General features: G+C 37.3%; 1 protein-coding gene across 4 annotated transcripts in view; it reads right to left on the bottom strand.

Annotated features, from left to right (window-relative positions):
- Git (ARF GTPase-activating protein GIT1) overlaps nucleotides 1-17,447 on the bottom strand; it is a 510,246-nt gene that overhangs the window by 30,892 nt on the left and 461,907 nt on the right. For 2 of the 4 annotated variants that reach the window (XM_067141653.2, XM_067141654.2), the window contains one exon: nucleotides 9,567-15,786. The exons of 1 other annotated variant lie outside the window; for it this stretch is intronic. In XM_067141653.2, coding sequence (XP_066997754.2) covers nucleotides 15,580-15,786 — 207 coding nt within the window. In that variant the 3' untranslated portion in view covers nucleotides 9,567-15,579. Of the gene's footprint in view, nucleotides 1-9,566; nucleotides 15,787-17,447 lie in introns of those variants that run through there. One more of the 4 variants, XM_068226324.1, reaches the window with a different exon arrangement.

Here is a 17,447-nt window from a genome sequence, read left to right on the forward strand (position 1 = left end):
ACAGCTGTACGGCAGGCCAATGTTCTCTTAATGGACGAGTCCCGATTTGGTCTTCAGAATGATTCACAATGGATTCGCATCTGGTGAGAATCTGGAGCACTGTTCGGGTTTGGCCCTCAAACATTGCAGAAAGGGACCAACATTAGGTGGATCAATAACAGTGTGAAGTGGCATGATAACAATTCAAACACCTCTCCATGAAGTTGTACAGGCAAACTGGCAAGTTTGACGGCCATCAGGTATTGTGACGACATCTTGGCAACTCATGTTCGTTTGTTTTGAGGTGCTGTGGGCCCCGATTTCATATTGATGGATCATAATACATACCGTCATAGAGCACAGCTGGTTGATGTCTTCCTGAAAACTTAACAATATTTTTTGCATGGATTGCTGCTTGCCCTCCCAACTGAAACCCGATACAGCCCATGTGGGATGCTCTTGGGAGACTAAATGCTTCACGTCCAACTCCTCCAGGCACTCTCCACGAGTTAAGAGTTGCTGTATAGGAAGAATGGAAATTAATGGTGCAAAATGAGACTGGTGACATTATTCACAGTGTGTCATGTCATTGGTGGGCCTGTATTGCTGCCGGAGGTGATCACACACCCTACCAAGAAGTAACCCGTGTTTTGGTGTTCGTGAAAGTGGATACATTTTGTAGAAAAGCAGACAATGGTGGTTTGTGACTGTTCATTCATCAAGAACAAATGAGCAAATAATGTTACAATGTTTACTTTGTTTGTACTTTATATTTGACTAAATCTGATACTATTTTGTGATTTAAAAAATTAAAGGAGGAAAGAATTTCCATTTGTTGCTTTAATTTTGGACACTAGTATATTTCATAAAATTATGTACCTAAGTATATAATTACCAAATTAAACTTACCCAAGTTCAAACTCTCTACTAAGATATGAAAATTTCAAATTATTTTCACATAACATGGAACAATAGATAGCAAGTTAAAAGGTAGGAAGCAATCTGAGTAAATATAAGTCACTCAAGTAACAGCTGTGATATATGGGAAAAACTATACTAAAGTGTTTCCAAGAGAAACTTATTGAATGATCAATAATCATGGATTGAGGTTCTCCTACTCATGTTAACACAAATGTGATTTACAGTGAGCTATATAAAAATAAATATTTAAAAATAAAACATTCATACTCCAAATGCTTTTCTCAATCATTGCAAAATATGTTTTTTGTTTTAGTTTTCAAGAACTAAAATAAACTGCGAACGCAATTTCATATTCGAACAGTTTGAATCATGCAGAAGAGCAACAAGTATCTTGCTGTGTCCCTGTGATCAACTCAAAACACAGTATCAAAATGTTTACATTTATTTTCCCAATTAAATTGCAACTTCTACTGTTCCTTCACATGAATCATTCACTGAAAAGACTAAATTGGTATGGTAAGATTCTAATAATAATGTTACTGGTTTCACACTCCACTAATGGGGGTAAGATTCTCTAAGACAGAAAAGAAATAAACTTTTCCTTACATATGCTGATGATACAACACTGAACAGTCTGTCAAGAACTTGCAGTTTAATATTTCAGAACTCACACCATATAAAGTGGGTGCAAAATAACATTTCAACAATGGAAATGATTTTGTGTAAAAAAAAAGAACAACACTCAATATCAAAAATAGGATATACCAAATAGGAATAGACAATGAATATCAAGTAGGATATATGAAATGGCAGCAGACTGAGCAGTTCAGTATTTGAGCCAAGTATACTTCCCTCAGGATGGGAGAATTTGTTAAGAAAAAGATAATCATCATACACCACAGCCAATGCAGTGAGCTTTCAGTTGTACACTATAAAATGTTGCAAGAAGGAAGTTCGTTCACAACAAACTGTCCCCACATCATTTTGTGCCCAAACTAATTTTGCTGAAGAGCACAAGCTGGAGGAAACAGACCTTAACATAGTGAAATAATTGCAGACTGGGATGGGAATAAGAGAGGAGAGTTTCTGTTATGAAAAAGTCACACTGAATACGAAAACATTTAACGAAGCTATCCACAAAATTTAGGTTGAGTGGTGAGGCTAGAGGTGATGCAAAAATTGATGATGAGAGGTTACTGAATGTGAGAGAAGATTGAAGATGTTCATAGATACAGAGGGATATCCATGAAGTGACAGAACTGCTGCTTTACATATTACTAATTAATTTTATGGTTTTCAGAGACTCTGAGTGGCTGAAGTTTTGTCCCGCAGGAGTTCTTTCATTCGCTCTTAAATCTGACGTGAGACTGATGTATTTGAGTACCTTTAAATATCTCTGGACTCAGTTGGGATTGAACCCATCAACATGGGCTTACAAGGCTAGTGCTATATCATTCAAGATATTCAGCCCGACTTTGAATAAAGAATTGCTGCCACAGTTATAACAGTGCGCTAGGAAAATACAATGTAATACAAGAGTTAGTTTATTCTATCTGTGGGTACTAAAAACGTATCCAAATCATAATGCTCTAAATAATAAAGACAGACTGCTATTTAAACACATCCAGCCAAACAAAAATTTGATGACAAAAATTTCTAGAAGTATGGTACTTCAGTGTCTGTGAAATCAACTTTGAATAATTACAAAAATGTTTAGTGGAGAAAACTATCATCAGAATGAATCTTTACAGTATGGAGAAATTGCACTTTAAAGTTGCCATGTAATTTCAACATTCACGTGATTTAATTAACCCTACTGGGGAAGGGGGGGGGGGCATAAAGCTAACTACATTTTTATACCACATCAGATAATAGGAACGAGCAAATTGATTCAGAAGTTATATCTACAAATATTACTCTAAGCTAACTCTTATAAATTTTATCATCCTTAGTTAAAAATTGTTGGTAACGACTCTCAGAATTACAAAACTAACTACGGCCCATGTAAATGGTCTGCAAATGTTGGAGTAATTTGTAACTAAAGTAGTTTAAAACATATTATTCTTTTCAACTCATGCAATTCAGAAGGAGTAATTCATTACATAATATGTTCATGTTACACAATATTACAACACAGATGTTGCAGATTAATTTTCTCTAGGTAAAATCCTCCTTGCAATGATTTGACATCCTTCCTAATAGTCAGATGTATTCAACTACTATGACTATGTTTTTCATGTAGCAAATATTTACAAATATACTTAAATATTACAAAGCGGAGGCAGGACAGGCTTTTCTCAGGGTACTCCGGTTTTCCCTGTCGTATTTAATTCCAGCAACAATCTCCAGTATAATTTTGTTTCATCTGTCATTCATTAATCATTTCCCCAGAGGAGTGCGACAGGCTTCAGCAGCCAGCACAATTCCCATCCTTGCCGCCAGATGGGGGCTTCATTCATTCTATTCCTGACCCAGTCGAATGACTGGAAACAGGTTGTGGACTTTCATTTCATACCTAAATATTGTATTTAAGCAGTCCGCCTATTCAATACATATTTATTTTGATCTAGAGCAGGGCCTCTCAAACGCCGAAACTCTCACGCGTGCAGAGCGAGGTGCATAGGCTCTGTGCACTGTGCATCGGTTCCCCTCGGCGATACTCGGCATGACTCGGATGGTGTCGTGTGCTGAGAGCGACGAAGCGTTTGGTGGTAGATGACGTGTTTATCAGTGAAATGGATAAGCGCACGACGACAACATAATAATGGAGCAACCTGTTTCGAAGAAAGCAAAGACTGCCGAAAGTCCATTTCAATCGAACTGGGAACTTTCATGTTTTTTGTCTGTCGTGACGATAACGCCAAATAATCTGTGGGACGATAATTACGTGCGTAAGAAAATCGTCTATTGAAAGACACTACTACAGACTACATTTGGAACATTATTGTGAAATCATAGGAGACGCCATAGAGAAAGAATTAAGGAAGTTGAAACATCTTGAAGAAGAGCATTCTATATCCACAAATGAGGTTTGTTCCAGTACTGTAGCATTTTCAGTTTGGTTACGGGTTCTGCATTCCTTTAAAATTATGTTTACATTCCTCTCAAACATGTATCTGTATTTCTAATACACTTCTTTAATATATCTAATTTAGGGCGAGGAAGATGAAGGGTGTAGTCACGCTGCTCTTAGAGCAAGTTATAAAGTTGCTTTACGGCTAGCAAGAGCTGGGAAGCCGTTTATGGAACGGCCACTAATAAAGAGTATTTTGTTGGACATAGTAAAGACAATGAACCCTACATTAGCTCCAGCATACAGCAGAATACCACTGTCCAGTATGACAATAACTCGACGAATCAGCGACATTGCAGGGAATTTGCGTGAACAATTGGCAGCCAAAACAAGACTTCTTAGCGTATTCCATTGCACTTGATGAGTCAACGGATATTAGCGACACATCCCAGTTAGCCATTTTTTTACGTGGTGTAGACGACGACCTGCATGTAACGGAAGAGCTCCTAGATATGATTTCAATGAAGGACACTACTACAGGTGCGGATATTTTAGACGCGGTCGAAATGGCAGCTGAAGGAATAGGACTCACTTGGGAAAAGCTATTTTCCGTGACAATAGACGGGGCGCCAGCAATGCGCGGTAAAGTAAAAGGGTTCACTGGTTTACTGCGGAAAAAGCTTAATATGCCGTATTTGCCATCCATTCATTGTTTTGCTCACCAAGAGGCTCTTTGTGCAAAAGTTATTGGTCTTCAAGACGTGATGAACGTAGTTGTGCGTATCGTGAACTATATTTGTTCTCACGGGCTCACTCATCGCCAATTCAAAGAATTTTTGGTTTCACTTGAGGAAGAGTATCCCGATATCTCCTACCATACAGAGGTACGGTGGTTAAGCAAGGGAAAGGTGATTTTACGATTTTTTCGAATACGCCACGCTGTTGCTGAGTTTTTGGTGGAAAAAGGACGTCCAGAGCCACTTTTACATGACTCTGAATGGGCAGCTGACTTAGGATTTTTAGCAGATATTATGGCTCTTCTAAATGATCTAAGTTTTAAACTCAAAAAAGAAAATCATCTAATCAAAGACATGGTCAGCAAGATTAAGGCTTTCCAACAAAAACTTCAACTCCTCAAACACAACCTTTAGGAAAAAAATACGGAACACTTCCCTGAGCTAGGTAAGCGATATATATACATATTATAATCTTTAATAAATACTCTAGGTTTTACAAAGTGGTTTACTCAAAACGTTACTATGGTTTTGTTTGACAGCATCTGTGCGGGAAGGAGCACACTTTGAAAAGTACGTCGAGGTGCTACAATCCCTTGAAAACGAGTTTAGCGACCGATTCCAGGTAAAGTACCGGTATACCGTCAACTGTAAAAAAGTAGATGATTTTAAGTGTACAAGCGTAACATGCAATTAGAAAACATTCGTCCACAATACCTCTTTATGTAAATATGTCCCTTTTGGTATTCCAAAGTATTTTATATATTAAAAACATAACTTTTATTTTCAAAAAGTGTGTTTCTCGTTACAGGATATTACTGACCTGCAGCCAATGCTTGATGTCTTTGTAAAGCCCTTTTCGGTAGCAGTTGAAAGTGTATCTCCTGATTTGCAATTTGAATTAATAGATTTGCCGTCAAAAAGATCTGTTTTTCCATACAAAGACTTTGCCCAAATTCTACCAGAATATGTCGAAGGAAGATTTTCCTAAGCTACATCGAGAAGCAGCTAAGACTATTTATATGTTTGGTTCAACATGTATATGTGAAAGGTATTTTTCTGTTTTGGCTTGTACGAAAACTAGATTGCGTGCTAGTATTTCTGATTGTAATTTAAAGAACGCTCTCAGAATTGCTGTCAGCCGATCCCTTATTTCAGACATTACTGGTATAATTGCAAGGAAAAAGGAAAAGAAGAGCTAGAGAAGGACACTACTCAAACCAAACATAATCTACAGTACATGCCGACAAATATCCAGCATGCCGTGCACCATCTGTAAAGTTGTTTAGTACCCTGGTCCAGCGCCTTTCGGAAATGGGACCCTCGAACTAAACTGAAAGAAGAGGTTTTTTTAATAACACTGGTAACCTTGTCCCATACAACTGAGCGTCTCCGCTCACCACACGTAAACATTTCGCAGTGGGGGAGAAACAGCAGTGAAGGTGAGGAACGCGGAGACAGACCGAACGGGTGAGGCAGGTGTAGGGAAAGAGGAGTGGGGGGTCTGCACTCTGGTCAACCAAGCGAAGTAGTCTTTTGCACCGTGCACAGTGCATGCACCACGCGCATGCACCCTGAGAGGCCCTGATCTAGAGCATGTTTCTTCCCCAAAGGGACAACCTGAAAATGTTACAGACGTGAAAACTGATATTTGGAATCTTCTTTAAAAATAAGGAAACATGTATATTTTTTTTTTCGGAAGATACACTTAGGTGGGGGTAGGGGATGGACTGATCAAGGGGTTGAATTCTTTTTATGGGAATACTTATGTATATCTCAAAAACTGTATGTGTTACAGATGTGGGAATAGATATTTGGAATCTCCTTTAAAAATAAAGGAACATGTATTTATTTTTTGACTTGAGAGAAGTCTGTTCCTCGCATGTACAGTTCTATGTCGCATGGTCGTCTTAGCCCCAAAAGGTAATACCACAAACATGGTTTACAAAGAATTTCTGGGGTAAATGAAACTCAATTTTTGGTTGAATTTTTATACTTTAGGAATTTTCAGATAGTCTCTTAGTACAATGCGGAGAAACGATTACTCTGATCAAATTATGAAATCCACGCGAGCGAAGCCATGGGTAATTGCTAGTCTATTAATATGATTTTATATCTGATGTATTTTGTGAAATATTCTAACTAATGATGTCCCTTAGGGGAAGAAACATGTTCTAGATTTTTAAAATAAGTATTGAATAGGCGGACCACTTAAATACAATATTTAACCATATTCTTAAATATTTGCTACTTAAATTCTTAAATATTTGCTACTTTGATTTTCAAGTCAATACGGGTTTTAAAAAAATGAGGATGATAAAGCTTGTTACTTGTAATCTATGTTTTTCATCGCTAAGTCTATTAACAATTCACAGTGAAGAATGTTATGCATTAAATTTTGTAAAGACTTCATTCATATCTTTAAATCTCATCTGTTTATTCCTAACAAATGTAGACATAAAATTTATTTTTTTTACTTTGCACTGACAGATAGGTCTTATGGCGATGATGGTTTAGGAAAGGGCTAGGAATGGTAAAGAAGCGACCGTGGCCTTAGTTAAGGTACAGCCCCAGCATATGGCTGGTGTGAAAATGGGAAACCACATAACACCACCTTCAGGGCTGCAGACAGTGGGGTTCAAGAATACTACCTCCAGAATGCAAGCTGATAACTACATGACCCAAACTGTGCATCCACTTGCTTTGTTATAACAATGGTCAACTTATATCCTTCTTCAGATGTGGTTTTATTATTTCGAGGCTAGTATGTACCTATTACAGGAGCCCAGAAATAATCATACTCAGTTTGGCAGCTTAGGAAGAGAGTGATTGCTGGATATTGTTATTTGTGAAGTCTCTGTCACAATGAGCCACTTTCTGTTGTCCTTAACAGCAATGCCATTTTAGAGTTTAAAATACAAGCAATCTACAGATCTTACATTTACTCTATATGAAAATTTGAAGATACCTACAGAAACATGAAAAATACTGTGTTAACAAATGTCAACATTGGACATGTATGGAACTACCACAACAGTTACAGTTTTTCCTCTTAGCTTTCATTTAGACTGACTGTTAAGCAGATTGCTAGTATATCTCTGAAAGAGGCAGATAACATTTTTGATGCTCTTATATTTATAGATGTGACGGTGATGGTGACAAGGATGAGGATGAGCTGTGTGGAGATGTGAACAGATTTCAGAGAATCAGCTTGGAGTTGGAGTAGAATTTGAGCACATGAAAAACTGAAAGCATGATTGATTGAAGCAGGAATCTGCATGTGTTATGTCAATGATATTACAAAAATAAATTGACAAGAGGGTCCACCTTTGCAATACAATTGCACTTCAATACGGAACAAAAATGAAATTTATAGCTTATAAATATATCAATGATATCTGTGATAAGGGGACGTTTTCCAGAAATTGTCATAAAAATTACAATAGTGGACAGCCTGAATGGAACATAATATGAATTACACTCAGCAGGACTACAGTGGCAAGGATACGGAACCAAGGCTGCCTCGGGGAGAAGCCAATGGCAATGTAACTATCATGCCCAGTCAATGAGTCAATGTTGTCGTAATATGGTATACTATAGATATAAAAATAAAATAGTGTAGGTTGGGACAAAGGTAAACATTTATTTGCCCATTTTTCAGAACCATGATTACTCTCCAACTCAACTGTTTGAACTACACTTAAAAGGAGTCCTTGACTTTAACATGCAGTGTAAAGTTCAATGTTCTAACAAGATAGGAAATACATATTCTACATTGAATAAGAATGAATCACAGTTCAACTCATTGGCTGAATGGTCAGTGTACTGGCCTTCAGTTCAGAGTGTCCCGGGTTCGATTCCCGGCCAGGTCGGGGATTTTAATCGCTTTTAATTAATTCTTCTGGCTCAGGGACTGGGTGTTTGTGTCCGTCCCAACACTCTCCTCTTCATATTCACACAACACAACACACTACACTACCAACCACCACAGAAACACGCAATTCTGATTACATCCCTCCATATAGGGTTGGCGGCAGGCAGGGCATCCGGCCGTAAAACAGGGCCAAATCCACATGTGCGACATAGTTCGCACCCGCGACCCCAAATGTGTGGGAAAAGCGGTAGGAAAAGAAGAAGAATGAGAATGAATCACAATGCTTTTTGTTTGGAATTTTAGTTCCTTCCAGTGACAATATGATGGCCAGCCCTAGAATGAAAATGTGTATCATGTGTAAAATATGTAAACAAGGTGATGGTCCACAAAAAATAGATAGAACTGATTACCTTGAAATATTCACTCTGTGCAGAACATAATAATTGAATGCTAGCTTTAATATTACCCTTGTAATACATATTCTTCAGTGTATAAGTCAAAAACTAAGCAAACTTGTATTTTTATGGGACTGTTGATAATGTATGATCACAGCCACAAGGATGTGACTTCTCATTTCAAAAATCCCATGTTCACTGGCAAGGATACGGACTAAGGCAGAAGCCAGCTGCAATGCAATTCGGCTTATCACACCCACTGGATGAGTCATTGGTGTCATAATACGCTTTTATTCTTGCTAGTGGCTTTACGTCGCACCGACACAGATAGGTCTTATGGCGACGATGGGATAGGAAAGGCCTAGGAGTTGGAAGGAAGCAACCATGGCCTTAATTAAGGTATAGCCCCAGCATTTGCCTGGTGTGAAAATGGTAAACCACGGAAAACCATCTTCAGGGCTGCAGACAGTGGGATTCGAACCCACTATCTCCTGGATGCAGTGTCATAATATGGTTATGCATAGATTCATAATTCACTGTGGTCCCAAAACCATCAGGGTGAAAATTCTCACTGGAACTACATGTAAGTAAGGCTGAAAAGTTATATCATCATCATCATCATCATCATCATCATCATCATCATCATCATCATCATCATCATCATCCTATGCAGTTTCCAGCTGCTGGCTGGGTCTGCTTTGAAAAGTTACAACACACTGTAACAAAATATCAAACTGAAATATATTTAATGCTGAATGAATCCTGTTACATGAAATTTAAGTTAATTTAGATTCGAAAGGAAAGCAATAATGGGACAACAATTCTTTTGGAATTATACATGTTGCTCACAAGTTGCCTTTGTTTACTCAACAATATGGAGAATATGTGTGTAGAGATAAAGTTACAATAATTCATTTAAAATTGCTTAGAGAAGAGAACATTGAGAGAGAGAGAGAAGTGAGGTAGGGTTCAATCAAGAGAAGGAAGTAAAGATGGGTATCATAACATCTAATCACAAACCCTAGCCTACATCAAGATAAAATATGTCACATTCTGAAAGCATAACACCACGTTTAATTGACTTCTACTGCACACACTGCTCTCCTTGATCTAGTTTCTGCATGTACTTAAAAGAATTCTGATTATCTTAACAGTCAATGTCCATAACATTAATGACTACTCCAAAGAATTTCAATTCTCTTCTTCATCCATTCCCTTTTCCAGATTCTCTCTGGATAGGTTAGTATACCAAATCCCTCCACGTTACTCGATATTTCCACTATTCCTCTTCTAGTACTTTATTGCTATCGACTCCTGTACTTGCAATACAGTCCACAACAGACCTCCTCCATCTCATTCTAGGCCGTCCCCTAGGCCTCTTTCCAGTCTCTGTATCCATGAATGTTCTCTTTGGTATTCTCTCTTCTGGCATTCTCATCATGTGTCCAAACAATTTTAGCTTTGTTATATCAATCTCTTCTTGAAGTTTACACACTCCCATGCTTCTCCTTATTTCCTCATTTCGTATTCTATCTCATCTTGTCTTTCCCTGTATGCTACTCAAGAACTCATTTCAGCTGCTCGTATCTTACTTTGGTTCCGCTTAGTCAACGTCCAGGATGCTGAAGCATAGGTCAGTATAGGTTTGCACAGTAGAACCTTGATAATTCGAAATCGGTTAATTCAAAATTACGCCTAATTTGAAGAAGCTCTCATTCCCGGAAACATGAGATACAGTTATGCATGTTATTTAAATTGTTTAATTCGAAATACGGATAATTCGTAATTTGAAGTACAATGTCGGCCCCATTACCGAAATTCAGACTTTTAATTCAAAACTGCCTTTACATTTTAAAACAATAGTATGTTACAGAGTAATTTCAACTCAAAATTAATCCGCGTCATAATAGAACGCGTGTTCCGGAACGTGGAGGGGTAGCTTTCCGCACTTACACTCACTTCGGCGGGTCTACAGTGCGCTTCATGATTTCTAAGTTGAATGAAATTGGAATTCTTTTGTATTCAACCTTTTAAAGAACGCCGCAATATCATGCAACAGGCGGAAAAACAGAATCCGCGAACACCGGCGATGCCGACAGTTGACGAAAAAACGTGGCTCATATAATAAATTCATAGGCACCGAACAATATTGTCATTGCCGATGAAACTGCACTGCTTTATTTTAATGTGAGCCCAAACGGTCTTATGGTTTTAAAGGAGAAAGTGCCAGCCGGAGAATCGTACAAAGGTGGGGGATGGGGGTCATTGTAGTGCGTTGCAAGCAAGTGGAAGCGAGAAACTTTATCCCCTCGTCATAGGAAAGTTCGATAAGCCACAATGTTTTAAGGCAGCCGGGCACTTTCCATGCCAGTACAAAGCATCTAAAAATGCAAACAGTACAGAAATCCAAAAAATAATGCATTTGCACAGGGGAACCAGCATAATTTATCGTAGTCTTTGAATTGTGCGATTTCTTTCTTTTGTTGCGTGAGGTTATGTTTGTCAGTGAGATATCCAAGTGCATTATTTGGATACTGTAAATGCACCTTCTTGGATACATTTTGGAAGTAGTTCTTTTTTCATGGCATTTGAAAGGTATAAACTGTAAATTAAGGTTAACTGTATGCAGTAACGAGCCTTAGGAGGTTTTGTAACGCAGCAAGGGTTGGCACTTCTGAATTGCGAATTGGCGGTTAATTCGAAATCACGTAATTCGAAGTCCGATTTTCGAGTCCCAACGACTTCGAATTAATGAGGTTTTACTGTAACAGGATGAGTATAAAACCTTGCACTTCATTGGCATATCTTTGTTCCATACAATGTCTCTCACACACTGGTAGATACTTGCAGACTGCTGTATTCTTAAATCAATTTCTCCATCCAAATTTCCATCTTGTGACATCACGCTGCCCAAATATTTAAAATTTTTCACTACTTCAAGAGGTTCATTTCCTATTTTTATCACTCCCCAGGATTTTCTGTTACCTCTCGTCATAATTAAAGTCTTGCTTTTTGCAGTACTAATCTTCATTCCAAAATTTCTTATCTCCTCATGCCATAAATGAAGTTGTGTCTGTGGTTCCTCTTCATTATCTCTCCAAACTACAATGTCATCAGCAAAGAGCATAGCCTTTACTTGCTCGCCCATCATCTTCTCCTTGATATTATGTAGAATTCTATCCATGACGATAATGAAGAGTAAGGGAGACAATACACTTCCCTGTCTTAAGCCTGTCTCAACTCTGGACCGTTCAGTTTGACCCACTTTGGTTCTAACAAAGCTTTCGCAATTTTGATACAATGCTATTACCATCTGCATTGTTTCATTCCTAATATGTGCCTCTGTCAATGTTTTCCATACAAAATTCCTTGGGACACTGTCATATGCCTTTTCAATATATAGAAACATTACTATGTCCTTTCCATATTCCCAATACCGTTCCATCATTTGACGCAATGTGAATATTGGGTCAAATGTGGACGTGCTTCTTCTGAATCCATACTGGTGTCCTGACAATTTACCCTCTACTCTGTCTCTTATTCGTTTATCCAAGATTCTTTCAAGGATCTTAGCTGTATGAGGAATCAGTGTCACTCCTCTGTAATTTTCACATTGCTTCCTGTCTCCTTTCTTGAAAATTTGTACAATGACCCCTTTTGTCCACTCTTTTGGAACATTCTTTTCTCTCCATATCACTCTGAAGAGTCTATGCAACCACTGTAGACCAACTGCTCCTGCTGCTATTATCATTTCTATGGTGACCTCGTTAATTCCAGCTGCCTTGCCTCATTCCATTCTTTTAGTGGCCCACTCAATCTCTACCATGAACACCTCATTTTCCTTATCTTCCATCTGCAATAAATCTGGTTCTTCGATTTCTCCTTGTACCGGGCTATTTCACACGTTGTAAAGCTGTTCAAAGTATTTTCCCCACCTTCTGTGTCATCACCTCCTCCTGTTCATTTTTAATGAAATTAACACCTTCACCTGGGTGTTTCTTCTTTTTAACCCACTGGAACAAGATCATTTTGCTTCCGGTTGTATCTTCTTGCAGAGATTCAGTGAATTTTTGCCAGCATTTCTTTTTCTCTTCTTGAACCACCTAGGAGCACTCCTTGCAATGCCTGTATTTTGTTTTGCATTCTGTTGTTCTGTTTCTCAGCCATCTTTTCCAAGCTTGTTTCTTCCTTTTAACTATATCTTTTACCCAGTCATTCCACCAGGGCATTCTTGATCTTTCTTCTTTCCTGATACTCTTCCACAGGTCTTTTCTGCAGATTCCACCACGACTGTTTTAAAGTATGCCCATTCTTCTTCGACCCTTCGATGTCTTCCTTAGGTATACTTGTTTTAATGTGTGTCTGGAACTCTTAATTTATTTACTTCTGCAATTTCCACACCCTTAGCTTTCCCGGCCTAATATCCGTCATCTTTTGTATTTTTCCCATCTTTAACTTAGCTATCACAACTCTGTGATCTCCTTCGAAAGATTCACTTGGAAGGGCTGTTACATCTACCAACATTTTCCTGTTACCTTTCTCGACCAAAATGTAATCTATCAGAGTTTTGATTTTGCTATCCCAACTATATCTTGTTATCTTCTGACTGTTTTTCTTTTGAAACCATGTGTTACCAATGATCAGCTCATTTCTTCTACAAAAGTCTACCAAAATACAACAGTTTAATCTCAAAACCAGACAGCTTCTCTTGCTATTCACATTCTTCTTAGAGACTGATCTACAGCTGTGAATAATAAAAACAAAAAATATGAAGAACTTAAGTGTGTCATGCACTCGCGCTGTTCATTACACATTAAGCTGAACTATATACCCACAACTTTCACATCCTTCCAAATTGATTCCCAAATGTTGCAACATATGCAACATAGATCAACTAGGTAATTTCTCACTACTCAGTCACTGCATGATTTAAATAAGAGAGTTGACAGCAATAATGAGACTATGAGAAACAAGCGAAGTTACTCCATTAATTTGTTTAAGATTTTTCAATATCAAAGCAGTAGCATAAAAAATACAGACAATTAACTGTAAGCATAAGACAATGTATTAATCAAAAGAAATAAAATCTATTAAATTCCATTCTATGTTGACTTATGCATTACAAATCAATAGCAGATTATAGTAACAACGTTATTCAGGATGTGCAATGAGATTTCTTTCCTTCATTTCTACCCCAATACTGAAATCTACACATTTCATTTTGTATTAAAAAACACATTCTCCATTCACACACTGAGAAAATTTTTCAAAACTTCCAAGGAAAATCACGTAATTAATGATGGAAGAATTACCAAGTTTAGAAAATTTCTTAAAAAGTAAGCATGAGAATACTTGTCTAAAAAATTAATTATATATACAATCTGTTTATTGGGAAAATTGAGTTTCTAACATTTAGGTAAAATGCTGAGCTATAAAGTATAACCTTTCAGCTATATACAAATTATATTGTGCTTTGTTACAGTTCCTTTCTAATCGTAGTATTGTACTATATTCAACATTTTTTCGCTGCCGGGACAAAACCTCCTATGCAAAATACCGTATTTAAGTGAATAATCCCCGCACCCTAACTTTTGGAAGGCTGATTTTGAAAAAAAAAATGCCAACATTGACGTAAATAAAACCCGCACCCCAATTTCGTGCCTCAAATTAAAAAAAAAAAAAAAATGCGGGTATTATTCGCATAAAAAATAAAACCTGCACCCCAATTTCGTGCATCAAATTTTTAAAGAAACTATGCAGGTATTATTCGCGTAAATACGGTATTTTAGCTTAGAACTTTGGCCCGTAAGGTTCTGTCATCTAAGGTTCAATATTGTGTAAATATTGTCAAGGCATTCTTGCTCTTCATAATGTATGTGCTGCGGGTCAGTATATCTCCAAAAATATTATCACATAGGAGATTTTGTCCCAGCAATGACGATTTGTAAAATACTCTATCTGAACAAAGTATTTTATGATTATTATACAGCAACAGGAGCTTCATTTTACAAATATCTATAATTCTTAACAACATACAAAAATATCAAGACCATGTAACATGTTTGGAAACAGCATAACAGAGCACAACAAACAAAACTCTGGTGCGATTCTTATCGTCAGAGTAATCTACAAACACGAGCTTCCGTTCACATTATCTTTTGCATTCCACATTACTTTCTCATTTTTCACAAATCAGACAACTGATTACAAGAAAGATGGTGGTAACTTAACAGATAAATATTTTGAAGGAAATACATTCACTAGATTCACTATAATGGAATACTGTATGAAGACAAAAGACTTGCTATCAGTCTCTCTTCCTTTCAAACGTTATGCGATGTGTGTGTGTCCCCTAAGTACTATTCAGTAAGAATAACAGTCTCATGGTAGTTACATAACAGTCTATATACATATGTCTAAATATAAAGAAAATATGAACACTTTTTGCATACGTAAAATACTGGAACACATTTTCCTTGTCCTGCAATTTATGCACTGTGAAGCTGTACCATATTATCACTATTTGTTATGCACCAAAATGAAGTAGTAGTACTACTATACATGAGAGACTGCAGGTAATTTCACTATTATTCTTAGCTTTCACTTGCAGTTATGAATGTGTCTACCAATACAATAGTAGGATTTCTAATTTTGTTTCGAACTCTAAAGCTGGAACTTTGTAACAAGCTGTTTTGTGGCCTTAGCGATATCATAGGCACATGATCGAACTTGCTGAAGAAAGAATGCCCTCTCTGCAACCTGGGATGCATCGGCTGTGCACTTCTGTAATCCAGCACATTCTGTCTGTAATCTTCCAGTGTTGCTATTGAGCTGCCGTAGTGCAGTGCGAATATGTTCATCTGGAGGGTTCTGGAACAGGTAATTAAATCCATTGATTACCATAGAATACATATAGACAAAATTTATTAAAGCACAAAATACAAAATTTACTGAACAAATCAGCCCACTAAACCAATTATGGACAAAAATGTTCTACTAAACCAAAAATGAAATGAAAGGGTGTAAAAAATTTACTTTGTCTTTACAAAAATAAAAGGACACAGAAAACATGATTCATAATTTAATCACCTCCAAATATATGTATCATTCACCTGAACATTCATGTAGATATATTCAATTAACCCTAGAAGTACCAAAAGTCGATTTTTCGACAATGTGTGCCTGTCTGTAGTGTCAGCGCCGAAAAATTCGACATTCATAAAAGTTGTGATAAAGGTACTTTAAGTTATATCTACTGACTTAGTAGTAGTACTATCTGTGTCAGTGTGATGTAAAAAAATTCTTTAAAAAAACCCTGTCACTACTTGTATCATTACTATTAATTTCACTGTGTTCTATATCACTAAAATTACTTCCTCCATCTATTAATTCTAGTAGGAGTATGAAGCACACAACAGTAAGCCACGCACCACATGCTGCAACGAAAGGTTAACCTCATGGACACCGCATTTAATTGCGAATGTCTACCAGCTACAAATTAAGAATGTGCCAGTTATTTAACCACATCTTCGTGTGCCGTTCCTTGATTCATCCATTGATAATGTCTCATATTTAACACATTGTGCACATAGTTCATCAGAGATGTTTTTAACATTTTTTAATGTCATTTGTGTGTATTTGTATATTTGTTTTAGTTATTGGATGTATTTGTACAGTTTTCCATTAAGGCTGATGATGGCCAGCCAAGGCCGAAACTAGTTCCCAGATTAGAAATGTAATTTAAGCATTGCATAATATAGTATTAAAAAGGAGCACCATTATGACATAACCTAAGTTTAATTATTTTTGTGATCACAATTCAATATGAATCATAATGTGATGGCTATACTTCTTTTTTTTCTATTTGTTTTTTGTCACACCGACACAGATAGGTCCTACGGCGGCGATGGGAGAGGAAAGGCCAAGGAATGGGAAGGAAGCGGCTGTGACCTTAATTAAGGTACAGCCCCAGCATTTGCCTGGTGTGAAAATGGGAAACCACATAAAACCATCTTCAGAGCTGCCGACAGTGGGGTTCGAACCCACTATCTCCCAGATGCAAGATCTCAGCTGTGAGCTCCTAAACACATGGGCAACTCGTCCGGTTCAATATGAATCAAAACCATGAAGTTTTTATCCTATGACTTAAGATACATACCAAGTTGTCAAGCATAGACTGAAGTTTATTTTTTACTGCTTAAGGAGTTCCGGATCTGTAAATATTCCATCCTCTTTGCTTTGTGATTTAAATGTGGTCAAGATGGTGATTCGAGATGTCAACAATGCAAGCAATATTGACTTTATTGCAGAATTAATAGGTGGAGGAAGTAATTTTAGTGATGTGGAACACAGTGAAATTAATAGTAACGATATAAGTTTTTATTTTTTTAAGAATTTGTTTTACGTTGCACCGACACAGGTAGGTCTTATGGCGGCGATGGGAGAGGAAAGGCCTAGGAGTGGGAAGGAAGCAGCCGTGGCCTTAATTAAGGTACAGCCTCAGCATTTGTCTGGTGTGAAAATGGGAAACC

Source organism: Anabrus simplex, chromosome 2 (assembly GCF_040414725.1).
Source record: "Anabrus simplex isolate iqAnaSimp1 chromosome 2, ASM4041472v1, whole genome shotgun sequence".
NCBI classification, from domain to species: domain Eukaryota; kingdom Metazoa; phylum Arthropoda; class Insecta; order Orthoptera; family Tettigoniidae; genus Anabrus; species Anabrus simplex.